The sequence below is a fragment of the Schistocerca americana genome, chromosome 10 (genome assembly GCF_021461395.2).
Source record: "Schistocerca americana isolate TAMUIC-IGC-003095 chromosome 10, iqSchAmer2.1, whole genome shotgun sequence".
Lineage (NCBI taxonomy): Eukaryota > Metazoa > Arthropoda > Insecta > Orthoptera > Acrididae > Schistocerca > Schistocerca americana.
In genome coordinates, this window is record NC_060128.1 from 100,753,144 (window position 1) to 100,769,839 (window position 16,696).

Sequence of the window (16,696 nt, forward strand, 5' to 3'; positions counted from 1 at the left end):
GAAACCGACCACTCCTAAAGGAAAAGTTACAGATATGGCTAAGCACTGGGCTAACATACATAGAACAATACTTCAGTATTCTGCTAGATACCCCGTCATATCCATGAGAGTTCTTGATCTTTAGTGATTTAATTATTAACTCAATCTCCCTCTTGTCAGCATCAGGGAGGAGCATTTCAGGTAACAGTCTCGGAACACTTTTTTCTAAGAGCGCTATATGATTCCCTGATGGGACTAGGTTTCTATTTAGTTCACCTGCTATATTCAGAAAGTGATTATTAAATACTGTACATATATGCGACTTATCAGTAACACGGACATTCCCACCACGCACTGCTGGCCACGGTGGTCTCGCAGTTTAGGCGCTCAGTCAGGAACCGCGCGACTGCTTCGGTCGCAGGTTCGAATCCTGCCTCGGGCATGGATGTGTATGATGTCCTTAGGTTAGTTAGGTTTAAGTAGTTCTAAGTTCTAGGGGACTGATGACTGCAGAAGTTAAGTTCCATAGTGCTCAGAGCCATTTGAACCATTTGAACCCACTACGCACTGATTCTATATCCTCGACCTGTCTCTGCAGACCAGCCACTTCCTTTACGGCTAACCATATGAATTTTATCCTGCGACTTAACTATTCTACCTGCATGTAGTGTGTGTAGTGAATGAAGCCAGGGAGACCAGTCGGAGGTGGACTCACCAAGACGTCTCCGAGCTCCTGGTCGTCCTCCTGCTCCTGCACGTGCCTCTGGCAGGCGTCGAAGGCGGCGCTGTCTTTCCTCAGGGCCCTCATGTCCCTCGGCTCCAGCCTCACGTCGGCGTGCCACGTTGACAGTCCAGATCTCTGCACACATACACGAAAACACGCACTCCAGCCACTCTGGATACCTCTTTCCACATACTGCATCTTGCTCCTACGCTACGGACCATTAAAGTTTGCTACACCAAGAAGAAATGCAGATGATAAACGGGTATTCATTGGACAAATATATTATACCAGAACTGACATGTGATTACAATTTGGGTGCATAGATCCTGAGAAATCAGTATCCAGAGCAACCACCTCTGACCGTAATAATGGCCTTGATACGCGTGGGCATTGAGTCAAACAGAGTTTGGATGGCGTGCACAGGCACAGCTGCCCATGCAGCTTCAACACGATATCGCAGTTCATCAAGAGTACTGACTGGCGTATTGTGACGACGCAGTTGCTCGTCCACCATTGACCAGACGTTTTCAATTGTTGAGAGATCTGGAGAATGTGCTGGCCAGGGCAGCAGTCTAATATTTTCTGTATCCAGAAAGGCCGGTACAGAACCTGCAACATTCGGTCCTGCTGAAATGTAGGGTTCCGCAGGGATCGATTGAAGGGTAGAGCCACGGGGTCGTAACACATCTGAAATGTAACGTCCACTGTTCAAAGCGCCGTGAATGCGGAAAAGAGGTGACCGAGACGTGTAACCAATGGCACCCCATACCATGATGCCGGGTGATACGTCAAACACGGATGCGACCATCATCATGCTGTAAAAAGAACCTGCATTCATCCGAAAAAATTCGTGCACCCAGGTTCGTCGTAGAGTACACCATCGCAGGCGCTTCTGTCTGTGATGCAGCGTCAAGGGTAACCGCAGCCACGGTCTCCGAGCTGATAGTCCGTGCTGCTGCAAACGTCGTCGAACTGTTTGTGCAGATGGTTGTTGTCTTGCAAGCGTCCCCATCTGTTGACACAGGGATCGAGACGTGGCTGCACGATCCGTTAAAGCCATGCGGATAAGATGCCTGCCATCTCGACTGCTAGTTATGCCGTTGGGATCCAGCACGGCGTTCCATATTACCCTCCTGAACACAACAATTCCATATTCTGCTAACAGTCATTGGATCTCGACCAACGCGAGCAGCAATGTCACGATACGATAAACCGCAATTGAGATAGGCTACAATCCGACCTTTATCAAAGTCGGAAACATGATGGTACGCATTTCTCGTCCTAGTGCTAGTGATACACAGCTTCTTCTTCCTATCGGTTAAATTTCGCGTCTGTAGCACGTCATCTTCGTGGTGTAGCAATTCTAATGGCCAGTAGTGTATATTACATCTATGCGTACTTTGCAAACCACCAAACGGTACATGGTTACCATATATCACTACTAATTCCCTTTCCTCGTAAATGGTGCAAGGGAGGAAACACTGTCTATATCTTTCCATATACAGGGAGCGAAAGGCAATATACAATCTGTACAGAACCCAGACGGCAGTTATAAGAGTCGAGGGGCATGAAAGAGAAGCAGTGGTTGGGAACGGCGTGAGACAGGGTTGTAGCCTATCTCCAATGTCATTCAGTCTATATATTGAGCAAGCAGTAAAGGAAACAAAAGAAACAATTGGAGTAGGAATTAAAATCCATGGAGAAGAAAGAAAAACTTTGCAGTTTGCCAATGGTATTGTAATTCTGTAAGAGGTAGCAAAGGACCTGTAAGAGCAGTTGAATAGAACGGACAGTGTCTTGAAAGGAGGCTTTAACATGAACAGCAACAAAAGCAAAACGAGGATAGTGGAATGTAGTCGAATAAAATCCGATGATGCTGAGGGAATTAGATTACGAAGTGAGACACTTAAAGTAGTAGATACGTTTTGCTATTCGGGGAGCAAAATAACTGTGATGTTCGAAGGAGAGAGAATATAAAATGTAGACTGGCTAGGGTAAGGAAAGCGTTACTGAAGTAGAGAAATTTGTTAACATCGAATATAGATTTAAGTGTCAGGAAGTCGTTTCTGAAAGTATTTGTATGGAGTGTAGCTAAGTATGGAAGTGAAAAATGGACGATAAATAGTTTGGGCAAGAAGAGAATAGAAGCTTTCGAAATGTGGTGCTACAGAGGAATGCTGAAGGTTAGATGGGTAGATCACATAACTAATGAGGAGGAATTGATCAGAATTGGGGAGAAGAGGAGTTTGTGGCACAACTTGACTAGAAGAAGGATTCGGTTGGTAGGACATGTTCTGAGGCATCAAGGGATCACCAATTTAGTGTTGGAGGGCAGCGTGGAGGGTAAATATCGTAGAGGGAGACCAAGAGATGAATATACTAAGCAGATTCAGAAGGATTTAGGTTGCAGTAGTTATTCGGAGATGAAGAGGCTTGTACAGGATAGAGTAGCATGGAGCCCTACATCCAACCAGTCTCTTGAGTGAAGACCACAACAACAATATGTTTAAGTGGTGTGTCATTTATTAAATCTGTTTGGGATGTATTGTTAATGTTGTAAGTCACAGAACTTTACGGGAAGTAAATTTTACATATTTTTAAATGTAGTTGGATAACTTTGCGGGCGGTAAAGCCATATTACGTCCATCGTGCACCATCTTGTACCTTGAAACAGAATACGGTCTTTTGCCACGAAACGTGCGATATTTGCAAATGAACTGAGTTTCGTTAAAATCTTATAAATTTTATGTGTCTTAAAAATGCAAATTTATTTTAGTTTCCAGTAGCTTCTGTTTTGAAATGCATTTAACAGCTGGTTTTTAATGACACTTCTGCTTAGTTTGATTTCACTTACTGGTTGGCTCAAATGGCTGTGATCACTATGGGACATAACATCTGAGGTCATGAGTCCCCTAGAACTTAGACCTACTTCAACCTAACTAACCTAAGGACATCACACACATCCATGCCCGAGGCAGGATTCGAACCTACGACCGTAATAGTCGCGCGGTTCCGGACTGAAGCGCCTAGAACCGCTCGGCCACAACGGCCGGCACTTACAGATTAATGGTGTGTAGTAAGGTAATAATGTAACTTACAGGAGACTATATACAGTAATGACAAAATTTTATTGATAGCAGCGCTTTTAACTTTGCTTAAAACAACAGTTGAGGTCGCAGTAACATTTTTTTTCTTGTCAGCGGTTTCGGCTTATGTCGAAGACATCATCAGATTCTTAGGACTGAGGAGCTGGCAGCAACAGCCGTGGGGGGCTCAAAAAATCTGAGGATGGCTTTAACATAAGCGAAACTGGTAATAGTAAACACATGCGATCTTGACTGTTCTTTTAATAAAATTTTGCACCAAATCTCTACGCACCGCAGGCAATGTTGTCTAAATTTAAACGACGCTTTTAATACTCAACAGAATATTTCTCCTTGGTACATAACTATTCCCTACATTGGAAAAAAAGCCCTTAATTTTCCGGATTAGTTCTTGTAATTTCAGAAAAAGACTTACGCACATACAAAGCGAAACCCATTATTCAGAAAGGGAATAAGAAAATATATATTAAACTTATGTTACAGAGCTGGATAGAAGTAAAAATCTCAAAACACTCTCACATATACCAGAAATTTTTGGGAAATGACTGTGATTAAAAACTTTTTCGTCATTGGGCTGTGTTATTTACCGTACAAATAATTAAGAGTAACTGTTTACTATTTGTTTCTGTCTTGTTTTGATGTGTTTCAATAAATTCTGTTAAGAAGTGGATTTCGCCCGTCGTTTGGAAGAATTCTACTACGGATGATGTAGAAATTCCTTTATATCTGGTTGTGTCACTGATAAAATTACGAGGAAAAAACGGCAAATGTTTTCATACCACTGACACAGAGCGCATACAATCCCATCTATGCTATAAACGCTTGGGAAATGACTGTCATTATAATAGTTTTTCGCAGTTGGTCTGTGTTGTTATTTACAGTCCAGAGATTAATGGTAACTGTTTACTTTTTGCTTCTGTCTCGGCTTCATCTGTTTCACTGATTTCTATTAAGGAGAGGTTTTTGGCCGTGGTTTCGAGTAATTCTGCTACGGATTATGCAGAAATTCCTTTCACATCTGGTTGTCTCCCTGATTAAATCACAAAGAAAAAACACTATTAATGCTGAGCGCCTCTTCCAAATAAAAATTACACCAGAAATTCATTCGTTGTCTGCATACGGTGTTATCATTTCGGCATCGGCGCACGTCGGCGAGATAAAAGAGAAAGTCTCACCGCAGCTGCAAACCCAGAGGAAGATAACAGCCAAGCAATTAATTATCTTCTTTTTTTTCCGGAAGCGAGAACTACTTCACCGCTCGGCGGAGTTACCGCATTCCGCATTTGCGATATCCCGTGCTAGGCGGCGTATTGTGACAAATGAATGCGAGCGATAGGCGGGGCAGTGCTCAGCAGGGCTGCCAACATTAATCACGAGCAGCTCAGCGAGCACCTGTTATGTCCCCAAGCAGTGCTGCCCGAGGACCTTCTTTCCACGCCTTCCATTATTTTTTAAAAAATTTTATCCCCCTTCTATTTTCTTTAGTTTTATTCTCCTCCGGTCGAGTATTATTGGATTTCACCGCATATTCGGTCTACCGCCGCGGGCGCGCATTAATACGGGCTCGTGATGTACGACAATCGCTGTGGGCTGCAGTTTGTCGTATTCTCGAGATTTAGCGCGCTGTGAAGGGAAAAATCGCAAGACTACTGAACGCTCGCCGTGTAAGGACATTGCTCCTGAACTGCTGCCTAACAAGAAACGGCCATTTCTCAAGAATCAGAGGACACGTGTGAAGTTTTCGATCTTTAACAGTTTTAAATAATAAGTATAGTCGATAGTGTAAGAGTAGTTGTCGAAATGAAAAGAAAACATCTTTAAAAATAAATCTAAAGATGTGAAATGTTAATCAGGAATTATGGAACGTCGTTCTATACAGGGCTATTACAAATGATTGAAGCGATTTCATAAATTCATTGACATATGGTCACGATACACTACAGATACGCAGAAAAACTCATAAAGTTTTGTTCGGCTGAAGCCGCACTTCAGGTTTCTGCCGCCAGAGCGCTCGAGAGCGCAGTGAGACAAAATGGCGACAGGAGCCGAGAAAGCGTATGTCGCGCTTGAAATGCACTCACATCAGTCAGTCATAACAGTGCAACGACACTTCAGGACGAAGTTCAACAAAGATCCTTAAACTGCTAACTCCATTCGGCGATGGTATGCGCAGTTTAAAGCTTCTGGATGCCTCTGTAAGGGGAAATCAACGGGTCGGCCTGCAGTGAGCGAAGAAACGGTTGAACGCGTGCGGGCAAGTTTCACGCATAGCCCGCGGAAGTCGACGAATAAAGCAAGCAGGGAGCTAAACGTACCACAGCCGACGGTTTGGAAAATCTTACGGAAAAGGCTAAAGTAGAACCTTTTCCCGTTTACAATTGCTACAAGTCCTGACACTAGATGACAAAGTCAAACGCTTTGAATTTTCGGCGCGGTTGCAACAGCTGATGGAAGAGGATGCGTTCAGTGCGAAACTTGTTTTCAGTGATGAAGCAACATTTTTTCTTAATGGTGAAGTGAACAGACACAATGTGCGAATCTGGGCGGTAGAGAATCCTCACGCATTCGTGCAGCAAATTCGCAATTCACCAAAAGTTAACGTGTTTTGTGCAACCTCTCGGTTTAAAGTTTACGGCCGCTTTTTCTTCTCCGAAAAAAACGTTACAGGACACGTGTCTCTGGACATGCTGGAAAATTGGCTCATGCCACAACTGGAGACCGACAGCGCCGACTTCATCTTTCAACAGGATGGTGCTCCACCGCACTTCCATCATGATGTTCGGCATTTCTTAAACAGGAGATTGGAAAACCGATGGATCGGTCGTGGTGATCATGATCAGCAATTCATGACATGGCCTCCACGCTCTCCCGACTTAACCCCATGCGATTTCTTTCTATGGGGTTATGTGAAAGATTCAGTGTTTAAACCTCCTCTACCAAGAAACGTGCCAGAACTGCGAGCTCGCATCAACGACGCTTTCGAACTCATTGATGGGGACATGCAGCGCCGAGTGTGTGAGGAACATCATTATCGGCTTGATGTCTGCCGAATCACTAAAGGGGCACATATCGAACATTTGTGAATGCCTAAAAAAACTTTTTGAGTTTTTGTATGTGTGCGCAAAGCATTGTGAAAATATCTCAAATAATATAGTTATTGTAGAGCTGTGAAATCGCTTCAATCATTTGTAATAACCCTGTATATACATTTCCCTGCGTGTGATTTTTTTTTGCCATTCGGAATGTTTTTCGCAACTTGTACTACAGGCAGAGATCATGGATTGTCAGTAGGGACACCTACAGCTTTAAATCGATAAAAATTTCATCTACAGTAAGCAAATTAGGCTGTAGTAACATTAACTGAAACACAATTCAAATATGTATGTTGTCGTTTAGAAAAGACGTTTTGTACTACATAATGGACTACCGCAGTGTTGACGGTTATTATCTGTGACAATGCTGTATGCAAATTACATAGTTAATAAATACTTTAAAACAAATAAAATAGTATTTGTGATAAGATAATGTCAAAAGGGAGTTTCGTATTCATGATTAATACGTTAGCTTCGTAAAGTACATTTGTTAAGTTGCGCCCTTTTATGTTAAAACTCTCCAGAAATAGGAAGTTCTAGCGCGAAGCCAGTATGTAGTGTAGGAAGCCAGTTAAAAAACCTCTCCACCTATGCAGTATTCATTCGTGTGCGGCCAGTATGTGTTGAGAAATAGGGACGTTGTCTTGAAAAATTATATATATATATATATATATATATATATATACGGTGGCACAACCGTACAAAGTCTATTGACACACAGATAACATAGATTTCGAAAATATGGTTTTTGTGAAATACAACTAGCTCCTTACTCGCACGAAGTGTTGAGTGCTATTGACAAGGGATTCCAGATTGATTCCGGATTCCCGGAAGACTTTTGACACTTTACCACACAAGCGTCTTGGAGTGAAATAGCGTCCTCATGGAATATCGTCTCACTTATCTGACTGGATTAGTGATTTCCTGTCAGAGAGGTCACAGTTCGTAGTACCTTACGGAAAGTCATCGAGTAAAAGAGGAGTGATTTCTGGAGTTCCCCAAGGTAGTATTATAGGCCCTTACTTGTTCCTTATCCATATAAACCATTTGGGAAACAATCTGAGGAGCCGTTGTTTGCAGATGACGCTGTCGTTTATTGATTAGTAAAGTCATCAGAAGATCGAAACAAATTCCAAAACGATTTAGAAGGATATCTGCATGATGCGAAAATTGGCAAATGACGCTAGGTAACGAAAAGTGTGAGGTCATCCACATGAATGCTAAAATATATCCGTTAAACTTCGGTTACTCGATAATTAGTAAAATATAAAAGCTGTAAATTCAACTAAATACCTGAGGAATTACAAGTACGGAAAACTTAAATGGGAAGGAACACATAGAAAATGTTGTGGGGAAGGCTAACCAAAGACTGCGTTTTATTGGCAGGACACTTAGAAAATGTAACAGATCTACTAAGGAGACTGCCTACACTACGCTTGTCCGTCCTCTTTTAGAATACTGCTGTGCGGTGTGGGATGCTTATCAGATAGGATTCACGGAGTACATCGAGAAAGTTCAAAGAAGGGCAGCACGCTTCGTTTTATCGCGTAATAGGGGAGAGAGTGTCACTGAAATGGTACAGGATTTATGGGGGAATTCATTAAGAAAAAGGTGCTTCTCGTTGCGGTGGAATCTTCTCAAGAAATTCCAATCACCAACTTATTCTTCGATTGCGAAAATATTTTGTTGACATCTACCTACACTACTGACAATTAAAATTGCTACACCACGAAGATGACGTGCTACAGACGCGAAATTTAATCGACGGGAAGAAGATGCTGTGATATGCAAATGATTAGCTTTTCAGAGCATTCACACAAGGTTGGCGCCGGTGGCGACACCTACAACGTGCTGACACGTGGAAAGTTTACAACCCATTTCTCGTACACAAACAGCAGTTGACCGGCGTTGCCTGGTGAAACGTTGTTGTGATGCCTCGTGTCAGGAGGAGAAATGCGTACCATCACGTTTCCGGCTTTGATAAAGGTCAGATTGTACCCTATCGCGATTGCGGTTTATACACTCCTGGAAATTGAAATAAGAACACCGTGAATTCATTGTCTCAGGAAGGGGAAACTTTATTGACACATTCCTGGGGTCAGATACATCACATGATCACACTGACAGAACCACAGGCTCATAGACACAGGCAACAGAGCATGCACAATGTCGGCACTAGTACAGTGTATATCCACCTTTCGCAGCAATGCAGGCTGCTATTCTCCCATGGAGACGATCGTAGAGATGCTGGATGTAGTCCTGTGGAACGGCTTGCCATGCCATTTCCACCTGGCGCCTCAGTTGGACCAGCATTCGTGCTGGACGTGCAGACCGCGTGAGACGACGCTTCATCCAGTCCCAAACATGCTCAATGGGGGACAGATCCGGAGATCTTGCTGGCCAGGGTAGTTGACTTACACCTTCTAGAGCACGTTGGGTGGCACGGGATACATGCGGACGTGCATTGTCCTGTTGGAACAGCAAGTTCCCTTGCCGGTCTAGGAATGGTAGAACGATGGGTTCGATGACGGTTTGGATGTACCGTGCACTATTCAGTGTCCCCTCGACGATCACCAGTGGTGTACGGCCAGTGTAGGAGATCGCTCCCCACACCATGATGCCGGGTGTTGGCCCTGTGTGCCTCGGTCGTATGCGGTCCTGATTGTGGCGCTCACCTGCACGGCGCCAAACACGCATACGACCATCATTGGCACCAAGGCAGAAGCGACTCTCATCGCTGAAGACGACACGTCTCCATTCGTCCCTCCATTCACGCCTGTCGCGACACCACTGGAGGCGGGCTGCACGATGTTGGGGCGTGAGCGGAAGACGGCCTAACGGTGTGCGGGACCGTAGCCCAGCTTCATGGAGACGGTTGCGAATGGTCCTCGCCGATACCCCAGGAGCAACAGTGTCCCTAATTTGCCGGGAAGTGGCGGCGCGGTCCCCTACGGCACTGCGTAGGATCCTACGGTCTTGGCGCGCATCCGTGCGTCGCTGCGGTCCGGTCCCAGGTCGACGGGCACGTGCACCTTCCGCCGACCACTGGCGACGACATCGATTTACTGTGGAGACCTCACGCCCCACGTGTTGAGCAATTCGGCGGTACGTCCACCCGGCCTCCCGCATGCCCACTATACGCCCTCGCTCAAAGTCCGTCAACTGCGCATACGGTTCACGTCCACGCTGTTGCGGGATGCTACCAGTGTTAATGACTGCGATGGAGCTCCGTATGCCACGGCAAACTGGCTGACACTGACGGCAGCGGTGCACAAATGCTGCGCAGCTAGTGCCATTCGACGGCCAACACCGGGGTTCCTGGTGTGTCCGCTGTGCCGTGCGTGTGATCATTGCTTGTACAGCCCTCTCGCAGTGTCCGGAGCAAGTATGGTGGGTCTGACACACCGGTGTCCATGTGTTCTTTTTTCCATTTCCAAGAGTGTAGTATCGCGACATTGCTGCTCGTGTTGGTCGAGATCCAATGACCGTTAGCAGAATATGGAATTGTTGTGTTCAGGAGAGTAATATGGAACACCGTGCTGGATCGCAATGGCATAACTAGCAGTCGAGATGACAGGCATCTTATCCGCATGACTGTAACGGATCCTGCAGCCACGTCTCGACGCCTGAGTCAACAGATGGGGACGCTTGCAAGACAACAACCATCTGCGCGAACAGTTCGACGACGTTTGCAGCAGCATGGACTATCGACTCGGAGACCGTTGCTGCGGTTGCCCTTGACGCTGCATCACAGACAGGAGCGCCTGCGATTGTGTACTCAACGACGAACCTGGGTGCACGACTGGCAAAACGTCATTTTTTCGGATGAATCTAGGTTGTGTTTACAGAATGGGGTGCCATTGGTCACACGTCTCGGTCACCTCTTGTTCGCATTTACGGCACTTTGAACAGTGGACGTTACATTTCAGATGTGTTACGACCCGTGGCGCTACCCTTCATTCGATCTCTGCGAAACCCTACATTCCAGCAGGATAATGCACGAGCGCATGTTGCAGGTCCTGTACGGGCCTTTCTGGATACAGAAAATGTTCGACTGCTGCCCTGGCCAGCACATTCTCCAGATCTCTCACCAATTGAAAACGTCTGGTCAATGGTGGCCGAGCAACTGGCTCGTCACAATACGCCAGTCACTACTCTTGATGAGCCAGCCGGTGTGGCCGTGCGGTTCTAGGCTCTTCAGTCTGGAACCGCGTGGCCGCTACGGTCGCAGTTTCGAATCTTGCCTCGGGCATGGATATGTAGTTAGGTTTAAGTAGTTCTAAGTTCTAGGGGACTGATGACCACAGAAATTAAGTCCCATAGTGCTCAGAGCCATTTGAACCATTTTTTTGAACGGCTCTTGATGAACTGTTGTATCGTGTTGAAACTGCATGGGCAGCTGTACCTGTACACGCCATCCAAGCTATGTTTGACTCAATGCCCAGGCGTATCAAGGCCGTTATGACGGTCAGAGGTGGCAGTTCTGGTTAGCGATTTCTCAGGATCTATGCACCCAAAAATGCATGAAAATGTTGTCACATGTCAGTTCTAGTATAATATATTTGTCCAATGAATACCCGTTTATCATCTGCATTTCTTCTTGGTGTAGCAATTTTAATGGCCAGTAGTGTACATAGGGAGAAACAATCAGCATGATAAAATAAGGGAAATTAGAGATCGTACGGAAAGATATAGATGTTTGTTGTTTCCGCGCGTCTTAAGAGATTGGAATAATAGAGAATTGTGAAGGTGTGTCGATGAGCGCTCTGCCAGGAACTTCAATATGATTTGCAGAGTACCCGTGTAGGTGTAATGATTTTTAATGAATGTTGTTCTTGTTGTCGTTTTGGTGATGGTGATGGTTTTCTCGTCACAACCAGTGCAACTACATCCAGCTGTATGTCCTTATTACATCTTATCCCGACAAAGTATGTCGCACGTGGTCATACCAAGGGGTTTATTTAATGAGCCACGTGTTAACGCCAAAATATGTAATCGTACTTCGCACAGCCTCTGACCAGCCATGACCATTAACAATTGCTTCGTGGCGAGTGACACAGCCGCAAATTTATTGAAAGACAATTTCATTATCCAATCTAGCTGCAATACAGTCATTTATACCGTGAACAGCTGATTCTGCTACTTCAATTTTCAATAGATACGCGTAATTTTACGCCATTCCTGTTTGTGGGAGAGTGCCAACGTACATCTGTCATTTTAATCATTTTAATACGTAACTGCTGTTATAGAAAACGCAAGCGAGAACAACGATCCACATTGATTAACGCTTTAAAATAACATTAATGCCGTTTGGCATACGTTTATAAACATGACAACTTTTAATACATAGCACAGAACGGTATTCTAACAGGATTGATTCGGCACCATCCACTTCACAGCAAACGGCAGTAAAAAGGTACCCTTCGATATCTGGCGGGGAGGGACACTATGCCTCACTGTTATACGTCTTTTGTCGGTATCTATGAAACTATCATCCTAGATGTAGTCCTCCTCACACGCATAAATGAACTGCCATGCCAAAGAAACTGTTATGGGTATGCGTATTCAAAGACAGAGATATGGAAACAGGCAGAATACAGAGCTGCGGTCTGCAACGCCTATATAAGACAACAAGTGTCTGAGGCTGTTGTTACATCACTTACTGCTGCTACAATGGAGGATTAAAGATTTAAGTCAGTTTGAAGTGGCGTTACAGTTGATGCACGAGCGATGGGAGACACTATCTCCGAGGAAGCCATGATGGGGGCATCTTCCCATACGGCAATTTGACGAGTGTACCGTAAATATCAGGAATCCAGTAAAACATCAAATCTCCGACATCCTTGTGGCTGGAAAAAGAACCTGCAAGAATGGGACCAACGGCGACTGAAGAAAATCCATCAACGTGACAGAAGTGCAACCCTTCCGCAAATTGTTGCAGATTTCAATGCTGGGTCATCAACAAGTGTCAGCGTGCGAACCATTCGACGAAAGGTCGTCGACGTGGGCTTTCGGAGTGGAAGGCCCACTCGTGTTCCCTTGATGACTGCACGACTCAAAGCTTTACACCTCGCCTGGCCCCGTCAACTCCGATATTGGACGGTTGATGACTGGAAACATGTTGCCTTGTCGGACGGGTGTCGTTTCAGTACGAATCTAGCGGATGGACGTATACGGATGTGGAGACAACTCCATGAACCTGTAGACCCTGCAGGTCAGCAGGGGACTGTTCAAGCTCGTGGAGGCTGTGTAATGGTGTGGAGCGTGTGCAGTTGGAGTGATACGGGTCCTTTCATACATCTAGATACGATCCTGACAGGTGATACGTACGTAGGCATCCTGTCTGATCACCTGTATCCATTCAAGTCCATTGTGAAATGGCCTATTCCAGCAGGACAATGCTACATCCCACATGTCCAGAATTACTACAGAGTGACTCCAGGAACACTCTTACGAGTTTAAAAACTTCCGCTGGCCACCAGACTGCCCAGACATAAACATTGTTGAGCATTTTTCGGATGCCTTGCCACGTGCTGTTCAGAAGAGGTCTCCACCTCCTCGTACTCTTACGGATTTACGGAGAGCCCTGCTGGAATCATGGTGTCAGTTCCCTCCAGCACTACTTCAGGCTATCGAGTCCATGCTACGTCGTGTTAGAGCACTTTCGTGTGCTCGCAGGGCTCTACACGACATTACGCAGGTGTACCAGTTTCTTCGGCTCTTCAGAGTACGTCCTTTAGCGGCTTCTTTGAAATTGTTGTCATACAGGTTTCAGATAGATTGCATAATGGTAAGACAGAGATTTAGGAACCAGGTTTTAAATTGAAAGACATTTCCAGGGGCAGATGTGGACTCTGACCACAATCTGTTGGTTATGAACTGTAGATTAAAACTGAAGAAACTGCAGAAAGATGGGAATTTAAGGAGATGGGACCTGGATAAACTGACTAAACCAGAGGTTGTACGGAGTTTCAGGGAGAGCATAAGGGAACAATTGACAGGAATGAGGGAAAGAAATGCAGTAGAAGAAGAATGGGTAGCTTTGAGAGATGAAATAGTGAAGGCAGCAGAGTACCAACTAGGTAAAAATATGAGGGCTAGAAGAAATCCTTGGGTAACAGAAGAAATACTGAATTTAATTGATGAAAGGAGAAAATATTAAAATGCAGTAAATGAAGCAGGCAAAAAGGAATACAAACGTCTCAAAAACGAGATCGACAGGAGGTGCTAAATGGCTAAGCAGGGATGGCTAGAGGACAAATGTAAGGATGTAGAGGCTTGTCTCACTAGGGGTAAGATAGATACTGCCTACAGGAAAATTAAAGAGACCTTTGGAGATAAGAGAACCACTTGTATGAATATCAAGAGCTCAGATGGAAACCCAGTTCTAAGCAAAGAAGGGAAAGCAGAAAGGTGGAATGAGTATATAGAGGGCCTATACAAGGGCAATGTGCTTGAGGACAATATTATGGACATGGAAGACGATGTAGATGAAGATGAAATTGGAGATACTGTGTGAAGAGTTTGACAGAGCACAGAAAGACCTGAGTCGAAACAAGGCCGCCGGAGTAGATAACATCCCATTAGAACTACTGACGGGCTTGGGAGAGCCAGTCCTGACAAAACTCTACCACCTGGTGAGCAAGATGTATGAGACAGGCGAAATACCCTTAGACTTCAAGAAGAATATAATAATTCCGATCCCAAAGAAAGTAGGTGCTGACAGATGTGAATATTACCGAACAATCAGTTTAATAAGTCACGGATGCAAAATACTAACGCGTATTCTCTACAGACGAATGGAAAAACTGGTAGAAGCTGACCTCGGGGAAGATCAGTTTGGATTCCGTAGAAATATTGGAACACGTGAGGCAATACTGACCTTACGACATCTTAGAAGCTACATTAAGGAAAGGCCAACCTACGTTTCTAGGGTTTGTAGACTTAGAGATAGCTTTTGACAATGTTGACTGGAATACTCTCTTTCAAATTCTGAAGGTGGCAGGGGTAAAATACAGGGAGCGAAAGACTATGTACAATTTGTACAGAAAGTAGATGGCAGTTATAAGAGTTGAGGGGCATGAAAGGGAAGCAGTGGTTGGGAAGGGGGTGAGACAGGGTTGTAGCCTGTCCCCGATGTTATTCAATCTGTATATTGAGCAAGCAGTGAAGGAAACAAAAGAAAAATTCGGAGTAGGTATTAAAATCCATGGAGAAGAAATAAAAACTTTGAGGTTCGCCGATGACATTGTAATTCTGTCAGAGACAGCAAAGGACTTGGAAGAGCAGTTCAACGGAATGGACAGTGTCATGAAAGGAGGACATAAGATAAACATCAACAAAAGCAAAACGAGGATAATGGAATGTAGTTGAATTAAGACGGGTGATGCTGAGGGAATTAGATTAGGAAATGAGACACTTAAAGTAGTAAAGGAGATTTGCTATTTGGGGAGCAAAATAACTGATGACGGTCGAAGTAGAGAGGATATAAAATGTAGACCAATGGCAAGGAAAGCGTTTCTGAAGAAGAGAAATTTGTTAACATCGAGTATTCATTTAAGTGTCAGGAAGTCGTTTCTGAAAGTATTTGTATGGAGCGTAGCCATGTATGGAAGTGAAACATGTACAATAAATAGTTTGTACAAGAAGAGAATAGAAGTTTTCGAAATGTGGCAATACAGAAGAATGCTGAAGATTAGATGGGTAAATCATATAACTGATGTGGAGGTATTGAATAGGATTGGGGAGAAGATACGTTTGTGGCACAACTTAACTAGAAGAAGGGATCGGTTGGTAGGACATGTTCTGAGGCATGAGGGAATCATCTACTTAGTATTGGAGGGCAGCGTGGAGGGTAAAAATCGTAGAGGGAGACCAAGAGATGGATACGCTGAACAGATTCAGAAGGATGTAGGTTGCAGTAGGTACTGGGAGATGAAGAAGCTTGCACAGGATAGAGTAGCATGGAGAGCTGCATCAAACCAGTCTCAGGACTGAAGACCACAACAACAAACAGATGTAGTCCGCCTCACACTCATAAATATCTGTGTCCTTCGTCGAGTCGTATAGTAATTTATTGTAAAAAGTGGAATCCAAAGTCGAAATTTGGAACTTTCACAAGCTTGAAGAGGTTGTAAATTGTCATATAGTGCCACAGATTTAAATGTAGGCTGTCTGCGTACATATACTGTCTCACTTCATCAAATGCTCGGCTTTAATTCTGTAAGAACCTTCCGCTACTAATTCTTTTTGTGCGTTCAACATATTGTCCTCCTTTCTGTAAGCATGTGTGAATATTTGCATTCCTTCTGGTGCATCCGTATGTCTTCCTTTGTAGGGCTCTGGCGGCCTCGGAAATACTGTGCCCGGCCTGTGTGGCCGTGCGGTTCTAGGCGCTTCAGTCTGCAACCGCGCGACCGCTACGGTCGCAGGTTCCAATCCTTCCTCGGGCATGGATGTGTGTGTGATATCCTTAGGTTATTTAGGTTTAAGTAGTTCTACGTTCTAGGGGACTGATGACCTCAGACGCTAAGCCCCATATTGCTCAGAGCCATTTGAACCATATTTTAAATACTGTGGTGCTCTGGTGTCCTCTGTTGCATCACCGCTGATATGACATAAAGAAATATTAACAAGATGTGTAAACGTAAGCGTACAGGCAGTGTGCAAAGGTATGTAAAGACCACAAACACATTACCATGAGTAATACTGAGTACGAAAAGCGTTGGCTTTCGAAACGGCTCCCAGCCCTTCTTATCCGCATGGCTGTAACGGATCGTGCAGCCACGTCTCGATCC

At 44.6% G+C, this 16,696-nt stretch overlaps 1 protein-coding gene across 1 annotated transcript in view; it reads right to left on the minus strand.

The window, feature by feature from the left end:
- Window positions 1-16,696, minus strand: part of LOC124552722 — a 61,307-nt gene that overhangs the window by 25,094 nt on the left and 19,517 nt on the right. The window contains exon 3 of the mRNA XM_047127062.1: window positions 695-838. Within this exon, the coding sequence (XP_046983018.1) occupies window positions 695-838 (144 nt within the window). The remainder of the gene's footprint in view (window positions 1-694; window positions 839-16,696) is intronic.